This window comes from Hemicordylus capensis, chromosome 5 (assembly GCF_027244095.1).
Source record: "Hemicordylus capensis ecotype Gifberg chromosome 5, rHemCap1.1.pri, whole genome shotgun sequence".
In the NCBI taxonomy this organism is placed as follows: domain Eukaryota; kingdom Metazoa; phylum Chordata; class Lepidosauria; order Squamata; family Cordylidae; genus Hemicordylus; species Hemicordylus capensis.
The window spans coordinates 13,242,160-13,255,923 of NC_069661.1; the positions used below are offsets into that span (position 1 = coordinate 13,242,160).

The following is a 13,764-nucleotide window of genomic DNA, read 5'->3' on the forward strand; positions in this document are numbered from 1 at the left end:
TGCTTCCTTTTAAAGCTACTTCTCTCCCCAACCCTGCAGCTGAACAAAGCGCTTTGTGCATGTCCCAACCGGCAATGGTTTCTCCTCCTTTACCATTTGGAGAGAGTTTGGAGGAGTTCCATGAAGGTCCAGCTAATGGCCCAAGTTCTTCAGTCCCTTTTATGGTGAACTCACCTCTCCAAGGGAAAGCCATTTCTGACAACAGATCATTCTGACATCCTGACAACGGATGCCAGCCTTACTGGCTGGGGGCCCCATTGTCACCATCTCACAATGCAAGGCAGGTGGTTCTCCTGAAAATAACAGCACAGTATCAACTGGTTGGAGTTCAGAGCCATCTGCTTAGCACTGCTGACCTTTCGAAACATTCTCCTACACCAACATATTATCCTCGTGTGTACCAACAATACCAGGGTGAAGGGGCACATGAATTGCCAGGGCGTGACCCAATCCAAGTCACTTCACTGAGAAGCAGTGATTCTCCTACAGTGGGCAGAGAACAACCTGGCATCACTGACAGCACACCATGTCAGCAGAGCACTGAGTGCCTCAGCGAACTGTTTGAGCCTCAGAGAGCTGCACCTGGGCAAATGGGGCTTAAAGGTACAAGTCTTCAACCTGCTTACACAGAGAGTGGGTTGCCCTCAAGTCAATCTATTCAAGGCACCCCACAATGCCAAACTTTCCACTTTCTTTACCAAATTGCTGTGCCCTGGTATAGAAGCAGTAGACACCCTTTCCTCGTTCTGGACTCCTGTATGCCTTCCTGCTGGTACCACTAGTCACTCGCTTACTCCGCAAAGTCCTACTATACAAGGCAGTATACTCATACAGGTAGTGCACTATTGGCCGAGGAGACACTGGTTCGTAGAAATTCTCAATCTAGCAGCATCAAAACCATGGTTCCTCCCTCTGTCCCCAGACCTTCTCCACCAAAGTCCTGTCTACCACAGCAACCCAGCCTGGTTAAAGCTAGCTGCCTGGAGACTGAGTGGAACCTCTTGAGTCAGCTCTCCTCTTGGGAGAGGAGTGCTGGTCTGAGAGAGGAGAGCTAGTCTTGTAGTAGCAAGCATGACTTGTCCCCTTAGCTAAGCAGGGACTGCCCTGGTTGCCTATGAATGGGAGACTTGATGTGTGAGCACTGTAAGAGATTCCCCTCGGGATGGAGCCACTCTGGGAAGAGCATCTAGGTTCCAGGTTCCGAGATAGGGCTGAGGAGACCTCTGCCTACAACCTTGGAGAAGCCACTGCCAGTCTGTGTAGACAATACTGAGCTAGATGGACCTATGTTCTGACTCAGTATAGGGCAGCTTCCTGTGTTCCTAACTGGGTTACGCTACCAAGGTCCTTAACACTGTGCAGATACATGTGCATCCAGATACTTGCCCACCAACTCGATATACCAGTGTACCTGGAGATAGTTTCTACATTGGTGCCATCTCCATTACATCTCTAAGGGCTCAACTGAAATTAAGGACTTGCTATTATTCTTTCAAGACAGCCTTGACAAAGGATTGAAGGCCAGAATTCTTAAATGTCAAACAGAATCTCTAGTGGGTCTCACTCGGGTATTTCCGAAAAAACATCTTGCCCACCATTCACATCTTAAACACTTTTTCTCGGAGCCACTCTACAATAGCCGCCGACGGTGCACTGCTTTCTCTCTTAGAAACGTCACACAGTCTTGCATGTACTTCACACTGCTCCATTTGATCCTATCTGGGCCTCTTCACTTTGACGACTTTGCTTCATAATTGCTTTTCTCATAGCCATAGCCTCGGAAAGATGCATTTCTGAACTTCAAGCACTGTCAGTGAATAAAAACCTCTATATCTTCTCACAGGACTTTGCCTGCCTCATTCCTGACGCCACATTTCGGCCTAAGGTTTGCTCAGTTTTCTATCAGTCACAGGATGTTGTCCTTCCATCCTTCTGTCCACATCCTGTCCACCTGGCCAAAAACGTATGGCACAAATTAGACCTCCATAGATGCCTCAAGGTTTATATTCAACGTACTGTGCCCCACCATCTGTCAGAGGTGTTGTGTCCTACTTCTAAGAGACAAAAAGTTTCTGCTCCAGCCATAGCTAGATGAATTAAGGTGTGCATTTCCCTAGCCTATGAGAGACAAAATCTTGGACCTCTTACTCGTATTATGGCTCATTCCACTAGATCTGCAGCCATGTCTGCTGCGTTTTCCACCAACGTTCCTCTCTATGAAATCTGCAGAGCGGCCACTTGGAAATGCCCCTCTGCGTTCACCAAACATTACCAGCTAGACTCCTGCTTGTTGGCACAGGCAGCATTTGGCATACAAGTAGTTCCACGGGTACTTCCCCTTCAGTAGGCACAGGCTTCCCACCTGGGATAGTTGGCTTTGGCATATCCCACACAAGATGTCCTCATCCAGCAGCAGAGAAAGGAACATTGGTTCCTTACTGTGAAGGCTGTTCCTTGCTGCTGGGTTTGAGGACATGGGACCATTTTTAACTGGCTTCTCTGTCTCTACCCAGAACTGGGTGGGCTCATCCTTCCCAGCGTCTTATAGCTTTCAACTAATTTACATAAGTCCTGCCTCTGGAGCACATGGGAAGGATAACCCACACAAGATGTCCTCAAATCAAGCAGCAAGAAGAAGCCTTCATGGTAAGAAACCAATGCTCCTTTCGGTTTCTGAAGGGGAAACAGTATGACACAGTTAATCTCTTGGTGTTATGAAGTATTGCCCTCCCAGGTGCCAGTGGGTGGTTTTTAGGGAATTTCCTCACAACTCCCCAGCTTTGTGGGAGCACTCTAAAGGTTCAGATGATGATGATGACTATTATTATTATTATCATCATCATCATTATTGTTCAATTTCTATACTGCCCTTCCAAAAATGGCTCAGGGCGGTTTACACAGAGCAATAACAAACAAATAAGATGGAACCCTGTCCCCGAAGGGCTCACAATCTAAAAAGAAACATAAGATAGACACCAGCAACAGGTACTGTGCTGGGGCTGGATAGGGCCAATTACTCTCCCCTTGCTAAATAAAGGGAATCACCACATTCAAAGGTGCCTCTTTGCCAAGTTGGCAGGGGTCACTGAGGCATAACAGAGGAAATGTGCCTTCGCACATTCTGTAGCAGTTACACAAAATTGCAGGTCCCTGCTTCTTTACCTTAGCTCTTGAAGCTTTAGGGCTGGGTGAAAAGGAGGTGGAACTGAGCACCAGCGCTTCCCCCACAAAACACACGTGCACACGCGCGCACGCGCGCACACACACACACACACACACACACACAGAGCACATGTTAGAGGCACTAGTGCTGCCCCCCAAGTTAAATGAGGGACTCTTGTCCTCGTTGCTAACTTTTGTTTTGTCCCCCTAGTCAGCCTCATGCGCCCCAGGGATATAGTGCTACATTTTATTTTGGGTCCATACTTGTGTCTTATCTACTCGTGCTCTGTATGCACAGTGGAGGATTACAGGGCAGCTCAAAAGAGAAGAATGTTGAATAAGAGTAGGTTAGATGGAGGGCAGGTGTGTAGGAGAGACTTTCATTTCATCCATGTTTTACCCTGGACAACTAACTTCAGACTCTGCTATAAACATGACTTTTCTGCATTAATTTGTACATGTAATAGGAGGTAAAAGCTGAAGTGTTTGAACTGCTTTTTGAAGGCAACTTGGTGTTCCATTGGATTAGGAAAGATATATTCATCTTTTTTTACAATAAAGGGAAAAGTATACCTTGCTGCTACTAAGAAAAGTGTATCTTTGTGCTATTAAAATAATTTCTCTGACAGGTTTGAGTATAGTTGATGTAACATTTGTCATGGATCAGAGAGGAAGAAGGAAAACGGGAGAAGCATTTGTGCAGTTTTCTACACCTGAAATGGCTAATCAAGCCTTGTTGAAGCATAAGGAGGAAATCGGGAATCGGTATGTGGCTGTAAGGAAATGGCTAGTCAGGGCTGATGGCTGTATTCATTGTTGTCACTCTTGAAGCCCCCCAAAAGGCTGCCATTTTTAAAACACATGGCTGTTAGATGAATGTATGCTTCCCCTTGCTGTGCTACCTCCTGCTACCCAAATATGATGCTAGATCCTGTGTAGGAGGGGAGCAAATACTTGACTTTGAAGAGGGATGCAGCAGGGCTATTCAGCCTTACTTTGTGGTCACATAGGTATCTGTGTACGTCTTTTCATGTTAATGACTGTATACAACAGTCATACACTGCACACAATTTACATGTTAAACATGAATAAGGCCTTTACTGCATACATTCTGTAATTTTTGTATTCAAGTAGACCTTCAACACAGACTTGAGAAGTCTGTGTTCAGCTGACTCTGATTTAGTCATAGATTCCTTAGATGAATTTGAGCCATTTGCTCCGTTTCAGTTCTCTGTTTTGTTAATGGGGGAAAATATTTACCTACCTCATAGGTTTGTTGAGAAAATGAATACAGGGAAGGTGCTCTGGCTGAATTAATACAGCATGCCAAACCATGGTTTGAGATGCCAAATGTACAATTATCACAAGCCATGGTGTACAAATCTGCTTGAGATTATGACTTCCATTTCACCAGCCAAGTGGACATCACACCTATTCATAATTAGCCACAGTTCCTTATCAGTGGTTTGGTTTCATATCCTCATAAATACTAATTATGATCTAACTCCCTCTTTACTCCTCAAACTATAGATACATAGAAATATTCCCAAGCCAGAGAAGTGAAATTCGAACACACAATGGCTTTTTCCGAGGGAAGAAGATGACTGGTTATCCCACTATGAAACAAGAAGCTGAATCCGTTTTTGAGGAAAGTGAGTTGTGTGATGCCTTAAGACCTGCTGCAGTTTATGAGAGCGATAAAGAAAATGGTAGGTCCATGCAGTATTTATCCTCTTAGGATGCTGTGCGTGCTGGAGAGAAACAGGCATACAAATGTTAGTTTTGCCCTCGTTTGTTCTGCAGATGTTTTTAAGCAAGCATTCGAAAAGCCTCGGGAGGTGTTGGAATCTGGGAGTTTCTCCTCGCTTCACTTTGTTCACTTGAGGGGTCTGCCTTTCCAGGCAACTGCCCAAGATATTATAAATGTAAGTATGTAGGGGTAAGATCACCCTCAACAAGTTGACTAGGAAACGTTTCCCAACCTTCAGCAGGAGAATTTGAGCCTGTGCTGTCAGGCATTGTAACTTCTAAGAGGAGGAATCTGAACAGTTTGCTAAAAGCTCCCCCACTGCCCAGCCCATTTCTCTCCTTCTGTCTATCTTGACTACACTTCTCTCCCAAGGGCTGCCACCTGTTTCTTCCCTCCTGGCAAGTGACTGCCACAGGCAGAGACAGAGTGCTTGTGGGCGCCAATGCAGTTGTCCATCTGCTAAGGTTTGGAGAGGTCTGGGACAGTGAGCTAACACTGCAACACTTACATTAAATGTCCCAAGGTCTGGGTTTCTGGAGTCTTGACTTGGCCTGTAATTCACGCTCTGTACTCTTTTGATTTCTTCTTTCAGTTGCAACCTGGCATTAAAGTAAGAGATAGGATTTGCTGAATTAGATATCAAGTTGCACATGCCCAAGTGGCCTTTGGGCTTGTTTCTCTCAACAGCAGGCCCCTAGCCCAAATGGCAACCCACTTCTAAGTTGAGGGGACTTGCAAAGCAGTTTCTGATACAGCATAGTGGTCTGCTCTTTAAAGCAGATGATGTCAAAACTCTCACTAGGGATCTCCAAGTCATTGCTGGGCATGCCTAAGTTGCTTTTTGAATCACAGACTCCGTCTGTAAACCAGGTTTGTTTATGTATTTATTTATTACATTTATATCCCGCTCTTCCTCTAGGTAGCCCAGAGCGGTGTACATAGTTATAGTTTCCCTCGCAACAACCCCGTGAGGCAGGTTAGGCTGAGAGATACATGACTGGCCCAGAGTCACCCAGTGAGTTTCAAGGCTGAACGGGGATTTGAACTCGGGTCTCCCCAGTCCATGTTCAACACTAACCACTACACCACATTGGCTAAGGTTAGGATTTTGAACTACAAATAATGTGGTTTATGGTATCCTAGACAGCAAGTGAAACACTTAAAACTTTTGAACACATCATTGGTGCTTACAAACGTATGATAGACAAGTAATTTCTCAGATCCTGCTATTGAGAGACAATAGTCAATGAACTACAAACCTCACTGCTCACCCCTTGCTGAGTTTGTGTGTTCATTCTCTCTCTAGTTTTTTGCTCCCCTGAAACCAGTGAGGATCACCATGGAATATAATTCAAGCGGGAAAGCAACCGGAGAAGCAGATGTGCACTTTGAGACACACGAGGATGCAATTGCAGCCATGGCCAAGAACAGGTCCAACGTGCGTAAGTACTGCTTGTACGTGTTCTCTGCGGGGCAGTGGTGTCCTGGCGAATGTGGAAATGCAGGAGTTTGGCAGGACCGTTCTCCTAGCTCCCACGAAGACTACGGGACACAACATGATGCACCCATCTTTCCCCAACTCTTTAGCCTTGAAGCAGCTCTCTGAGGTAGGTTTTGCTGAGAAGTGGTCACCCAGTAAGCTTTGTGGCTGGACAGGGGTTTAATCTGGGTCTCTCTGGTCTTAGACTGACCCTGATCACCAGACTGCACACCCCACTTTTTAATAAAGTAAAATAAAGTTGTGCCATCGAGTCAGTGTCCTGGCAACCACAGAGCCCCATGGTTGTCTTTGTTAGAATAAGGAGGGGGTTACCATTGTCTCCTCCCGCGTAGTATGAAATGATGCCTTTCAGCATCTTCCTATATTGCTGCTGCCTGATATAGGCGTTTCCCATAGTCTGGGGGACATAGCAGTGGGTATTTGAACCAGCAACCTCTTGCTCCCTAGGCAAGTTACTTCCCCGCTGCACCATTAAGAGGCTAGAGCCCCTTTTTAATAGAGGAGCTTAATTATCCAGAATTCTATTGCTTGACTTAACGGCCTGACACAGCTTACACACAGATAACATACAGCATGGTTAATGTAACCCGTTGCAATAATCTCAGCATTCCCTTTTCTGTAAGCTTTAAAGAAGGCAGCTGCTGCATTGTGTGAGCCATACACTGGATCGACCTGCCTGTATTGGTACAACTTTGCATCTGTGTTACTGTGATGTTAGAGTCTAACATCAGACCTTAAAAGGCTGCTCAATGACCTGGTCACAGTGATTAGATTTCTTGCATTGTTTGTGTTTCATGCAAAGAGTTGGACTTGTGATTAAATTTAGAGCCAAAACAAAAGTCTTACATATCAGGCCAAAGCATTACCTGCTTATAATGTAGTGTTTGCAACAATGAGATACATAGAATATTTTGAAAATTAGGATCCAGGATTGCTGCTCTTACAATTCAGATGTTCTCCTGGGATGAATAGCTGTAGAAAAAGAGGAGTTGCAATGGCAGAAGCCTCCATCATAGAACCCGGTTCTGAAATCAGAGATGTGAATGCTTGCTCTGTTAATCATATCTGCAAAACCTGTGTTTTGAAGTACTAAAACAGGAATGGGTAGTTTGTGCACCTACAGCCATTATCTTAACCATGGCCATTAAGGTACATCCAGCAGTTCCACAGTGCTAAGGTTGTAGTCGGGTCTAGTTAAGGTAGTAGTAGTTGTGATGTCACACTTGTAGCCTGTCCACTGTAGGTAGTGATGTGTACCAAAAAGAGAACCTGTTGACAAACTTAAGGACATCAAGGATTTCAGGGGCAAATGCTGGCATACGATGGGCAAACAGCACAGGGTGTGTGCGCATGTGTGCTCACAATGTATATTGCCTATTGCTAAACTTTAGAGCATTAATTTTCCACAAGCTGTTCTCTTTTTCTTTCTTTCTACAGAGCATAGATACATTGAATTATTCCTGAATTCATCACCAAGCAGGAAAAATGGCTGCCAGTGACAATGGCATAATTCCCAAAGTTTAGGTGAGTGCTATGACTAACTTTGCCATGAGGAAGCTGGGCTTTCTTTGTACTATGGCTTTTTTGATCATGAGCCCTCAAATTTTGACTGGCTGACTCTGTCCCCTTCTGCACCATGTGATACATGTTGGTTTAGAAGTAAATCTGATGATGTTCAGTGTGCTTGCTCCTAGGTAAGTGTGCATACATGCTTATCTGTATTAAGCATGTTTGCACACCACCTGGTTAAAGTTGAACTGACAAACACAACCCATCTCGGCAGGGGTGAAGGACCTATTAGGATGGTCTGCCTGAGAAGGTTATTGGATCCAATAGGATTCCAAGAAACCTTGGATGGTTTTAAGGTTGGTTCTGCCAGTGATCCTGTCCACACCCTGGTTCAGATTTGGAATAATGAACTAACTCCAGTAGTAGACATGATTGCTCCCAAGTGCTCCTCCCGACCCACTTCTAAATTAGCCACTTGGTGAAAGAACAACTACAGGGCCTGAGGTAGAAAGGCAGGCGGTGAAAGACGGGACTTGAATCCGACAGATTACAGCACAGAGCCCATATGAGGATCTGTGTTCAGGCAATGCATGCAACAAAGCATTCCTTTTTGTGTGCATTACATCTGCAAGCTCAAGTACAGCTGAGTTGCCCAGGATTGTGAGGGGACCAGTATGTGCCACTTCTCTCTCGAATCAGAATTTAGAACCATTGGTGACTCACTGTGACACCTTTTAATGAGTTTTTAAATCTCTCTGATTTGAGCTGAACTGGATTCCATGGTTGGTCCTCTTAGATCTCTCGGTGGCTTTCAATACCATCAACCATGGTATCCTTCTGGACCACCTGAGGGGGTTGGGGATGGGAGGCACTGGTTTGCAGTGGTTCCACTCCTACCTCTCAGGTAGATTCCAGATGGTGTCACTTGGAGATTGTTGCCCTTCAAAGTGAGAGCTACTGTATGGAGTCGCACAGGGCTCCATTCTGTATCCAGTGTTTTTATACATCTACATGAAACCACTAGGAGAGATAATTAGATTTGGTGCTGGGTGCTATCAATATACTGATGACACCCAGATCTATTTCTCCATATCAGCTTCATCAAGAGATGGCTTAACCTCTCTAAATGCTTGCTTGGAATTGGTAATGGGTTGGATGAGGGAGAACAAACTAAAGTTGAATCCAAACAAGAGAGAGGTCAGAATGTAGGAAGTAGTTTAGATCTGCCTGCCCTAGATGAGGTTACACTCCCCCTGAAAGATCAGGTACATAGCTTGGGAGTACTTCCAGACCCAAACCTCTCCCTGATATCTCAGGTTGAGGCAGTGGCCAGGAGTGCTTTTTATCAGCTTCGGCTGATAGGCCAGCTACGTCCCTTTCTCATAACAAATGACCTGTGGTCATCCAGGCCTGACTACTGCAGCGTACTCAACATTGGACTGCTTTTGAACATAGTTGCAGCTTCTGAACTGGTGCAGGATGTGGCAACCAGCTTGGTCTCCAAGGTCACCATAGAGACTACATTACTCCATTTAAAAAGTGCTGGTTATTACCTAATAAAGCCCTCAACAGCTTGGACCCAGGGTATTTAAGAGAGCACAGCCTTCTTCATGAACCATGCTGTCTATTAAGAGCATCAGGGGAGGTCCAGTTGCATTTGCCACTGGCTCACTTGGTGGTGACCCAAAACCAGGCCTTCTCTAGTGTTGCCCCGAGGCTCTGGAACACACTCCCAAATGAAATCAGAATCTCTCTTATCTCTGGTTGTTTTTGAACAACTTTTGAAAACACACCTGTTTTTATCAGGCTTTTAGTTTTATGATGATTTGACATTTTATTTATGGTAATTTTATTATTATGGTAATTTTAATCTGTTTATATGATTTTTAGGTTTTGGTGGTTGTTTGATTGGAATGTAAACTACCCTGAGATTTTATATAGGGGTGGCATACTAATGCAGTCCAATCAGTCAGTACTTGAGAGTAAATCCCATTCAACTCAATGGGACTTGCTTCACAGTATATATGCCTATGCATATGAGCTTGTGTTGTGCCTTCACATGAAGTCAGAGACAATCCTCTGGATTGCAGGATTCCCCCTGCAGTTAGGCTGGGTTTCAGAGAGCCTCTGGAGCCCCAGGCAATTGCAGGAGTGATCTTCCTATCCCCCAGCTGTGAGACAGGGCCTTTGGTGCTGGACTGGAAATGACTCTGCAGCCCAGTGACAAACTGGCCAGCCCTAGCCTTCCTCACTGGAGAGGAGGACTGGAGCCTTCGGGCTAGATTGGTGAGTCACTTGGAGCACTTTCAGTGCCCAGCACCCAAACAGCAAGACCTAGCATCTGTCTCCATCTTCGAGCCGGGGGTGAGGATCCTCCCCATAATTGCACTGTCTTCTCCTCACTCCAAGAGGCTGGCACTTTCCTTGCCAGAGGACAGGAGAACACTGGCCATGGCAAGCAGAAATGTGGAACCCTGCTGGCATACTTTAGCTGTAGGGAGTGAAGACCTCCCCTGCCTTCAAACAAGGGCCAACACATTCAGCCAAGGGCATCTGCAATTTGGAAGCCAATCTCTCTTGCCAAAATGTGATGCATAGTGGCCAGTTGCAGGAAGTCAGCTAAATGCTTGGAACATCTTTGCGCAAGGTACAAATTCTACTTCCATGAAAATGTATTTATTTAATTAAAGGGAATTGTTCAGGGCCTTTAAGTGCACGCTGTTAAGAGGTGGTCCAGTGGTGAGTGGGGAATTGTCCATAGAGGATTTCTTTGAGGTAAGCATGTGTGTACAGGGCTTAAGAGCCAGCGTGTGTTCATCTGACTTCATTCTCAAACTGCCACTTCACTCAGCTTTGTGCAGAAGCGGAGGTGGAAGGATAGGGAAGCTCTTTTCTGGGGCAGTCAGCCATTCTATTTGTGTCAAGAGGCTCAATTTTACAACCCATGTACACTTCAAGGAAACTTGCATATGCCTTCTATAATTCTAATAATTGTGGAGAGGAGCAAGGAGATTTGGATCATGATCCGTTGGTTTCCCTAAGGATGGGGCCTGTGCAGGATCCTCGTGGGTAGAATGCCGCAGCTCCTACAGGCATCCACCCCCACAGCTACCACACAGTTGATATTTAAGGCCAGCCGGATTCCCCTCCTACCACAGTAGAAATGTTCCTGAGCCCTTCTTCAAGCACCGAGATGTCATCAGACATGGCTCACCATCTTTCAAACCTAAAAAGCTTGAAAAAATGACAAGAAAGTGTCTTCAAGACAGCCAAGATTTCCAGGAAGCGGAACTGCTGCACCTACTAGTGCCACTTCCTGCATGATGCTGTGCTCTTACAGAATATCCACATCATGCTGATAGAGTTAGACCTGAAAACTAAAGAAAAACGAGGGCTTTAGACCTCCATCATTTGTATTCCTATTTAATCCAGTGTGTGTGTTTCTTCCTCAACAGGATAAATCAAGATGCATTTCATTTGCACACTTTCCTCGAGCTGGACTACAGGAGTTCCTGTAACTAGCAAGGATGACTTCTAAAGGACACTTTTTTCCTAAATTGCCTTTCAAAGAAAACCCAGCATCTGTACCTGAAACCCCACAAATTGTTTGTGCAGGATCTGTCTTATGTAAAACCAAAATTAAAAGTTGAGCTGTCCATAAGCATACTTCTTCCTACAGTACGTGTCCTGGTAGAGTGGCGGCCAAGCGGTGCCATACGGGTGTAGCCCAGGCCGTCACCTTGTTTCTAAATGTGAAGGATGCTGTTGTAATGCTGCCAGTTGCATAGTCATGGTTACGTAGTTGGAAATAGGCTGCAGTTGGGGAGTTCTGGTTAACATTAGTGCTGACTCAGCAGTTAAGTGGGGTTAGGCCAAGCTGGAGAGGTGAGGACTTGCATTGTACAAGGGAGCATCTGCATCATCCTGCAACCAGCCTCTGATTGCTTTAATCATGGTAAAGCAGTTGGCAGAGTTGCCTCTGCCCTAGGCCATTGCAAGGAACTTCATACCAGAAAGACTGACCCAGGAATGGGTGTTGTTGTCGTCCATCATGATGGTGAAATGGGGAAGGCCTTGGGGAGGTAGTGGGAGCAGCTTCTCCTAGGCAAAGCAATGTGTGTGCAGCTGTCCCTTACACTGAATGGGAGAGCGGAAGCTGACTCCTCCTGTGTCTCTAGTGGAATACCTGGGGTGGTTGCTTGGGTTTCAAGACTGGGATGTGTGAGAACCATTAGGCTGTTGTGTACTGGCTGAAAATAAAGTCCTTTAGAAAAGCTGTCGAAGGAAATTCTTAACACACATTAAGACTTGAGCGGTGTGGACATGTAATTCAGCCTGTCTGAGGTGAAAACATGTTGACAACTGGTTTCATGCTAGGGAGACTTCTAAGCAAGCAATTTCCCATAAGGAAGCTGTACCAAATTGGGTAGTCTTTACCACCTGACTGTTTTAAATCAACTGTCACCTTAGTGCATAGATGCTGCAAGCATTGCACATGTGCCGCCAACTCCCAGCTGGATTTGAATGTGTATTTGGCATAGGCAGGAATACTAGCTTAGCACTAACTGGCCAGGAAAGGGGAGACTATTCAGACTAGTGAAACTTGCTGGGCAGTCTTGGCCCTTCACAACTTCCCTACCATACCTATTTTACAACCCTGAATAAGCAACCCGGTTTAATGTGGCTTGCTGTTTGTGTGACAAGTGGCCAGTTCTGTATTCTCATAGTTAGTAGGGGCTAATGTATTCCATAGGTGAAGCTGTGACCAACACCTCAGGCTCCAGCTGCTGCCACTGCCAGGTACTACAAGAAGTAAGTGTAAAGCATTGCTCTTTAGTTTTGCCTGTCTGTCCATCAAGTCCATGTATTCCTCTTAATAAAGTGAGTTTTTTCTTAATGCAGCCAGTATGCTTCAGGGTCCTTTATCCTGTTTTGTAGCAGAGCGAAGCCCATTACTCCAGATCATCTTCAAATATACAAACTACTTTTAATACAAGTAAGTAGAGGTGTTGGTCAGTCTTTTAGAACAGTAACGGTTCTGTAACTAGTGTTGTTCCCGCCCTTTAAGGCAGGGCTCCTGTATCTTTAACAGCCAAATGAGAAGTAGGAAGTTCCACTGGCATAGCTTTCTCCATCATCCTGCTATGCAAGTTACTCCCGTGGAATTTAATAGCAATCATGCAGTTAAGTGCAGGAATCCTGTGTTAGCTTAAGCTATCTACTTTCCAAGGTGTCCACTAGTCATGGAAAAGGTTCACATACAGAAATATTCAAGAAGGGCATGTTTAAATGAAACTTGTTTTAAACTATCTCTACTCTAAAGGCAGAATAGTCAACTGCATTGCAAATTAAACAGGTCTTCATTATACAGTTCGTCCCTTCAGCTGTTTGTGCCAAGCCTCTTGTACTTGGTGGCTGGTGCTTCCTGCCTTCTGAGATCTGATCAGTAGTTCTTGCATAGGCTAGGCCCTCGCAGCTGTAGAACTTACTTAATGGAAGATATGCACTGTAACAGATCTCTTCCGTGTGTACATTCTTGCATTTTGGTGGTATTTTATATTGTGTTCTACTTAATTAATACACCCAGGAAGAGTCTGCTGCAGCTGGGCTAGCATATCATGAGCCAGGAGCTGGTGCTCTTGCTTGCAACATCTATTTTTGTGTAGGACAAGGTTTTCTGAAAGAGAGCTTGCCCTACCACTACTCGTGTTCCTGTGTGGGGCACAGCTACAGAAACATTCAGTATATTTGATGGCACACTCTTCATGCAGTCAGGCCCAAAGGAATGGATGGTGTTCTGTTCTGCCATGCCAGCTGCACTAGAAAGCATTTCCCTCAAGGT

At 45.2% G+C, this 13,764-nt stretch overlaps 1 protein-coding gene across 3 annotated transcripts in view; it reads left to right on the plus strand.

Annotated features, from left to right (window-relative positions):
• Window positions 1-12,823, plus strand: part of GRSF1 (G-rich RNA sequence binding factor 1) — a 34,607-nt gene extending 21,784 nt beyond the window's left edge. For all 3 annotated transcript variants that reach the window (XM_053252176.1, XM_053252174.1, XM_053252173.1), the window contains exons 5-10: window positions 3,792-3,927; window positions 4,693-4,871; window positions 4,966-5,087; window positions 6,219-6,354; window positions 7,851-7,937; window positions 11,378-12,823. In XM_053252176.1, the coding sequence (XP_053108151.1) occupies window positions 3,792-3,927; window positions 4,693-4,871; window positions 4,966-5,087; window positions 6,219-6,354; window positions 7,851-7,912 (635 nt within the window). In that variant the 3' untranslated portion in view covers window positions 7,913-7,937; window positions 11,378-12,823. The remainder of the gene's footprint in view (window positions 1-3,791; window positions 3,928-4,692; window positions 4,872-4,965; window positions 5,088-6,218; window positions 6,355-7,850; window positions 7,938-11,377) is intronic.
• The last annotated feature ends 941 nt before the right edge of the window (window positions 12,824-13,764 follow it).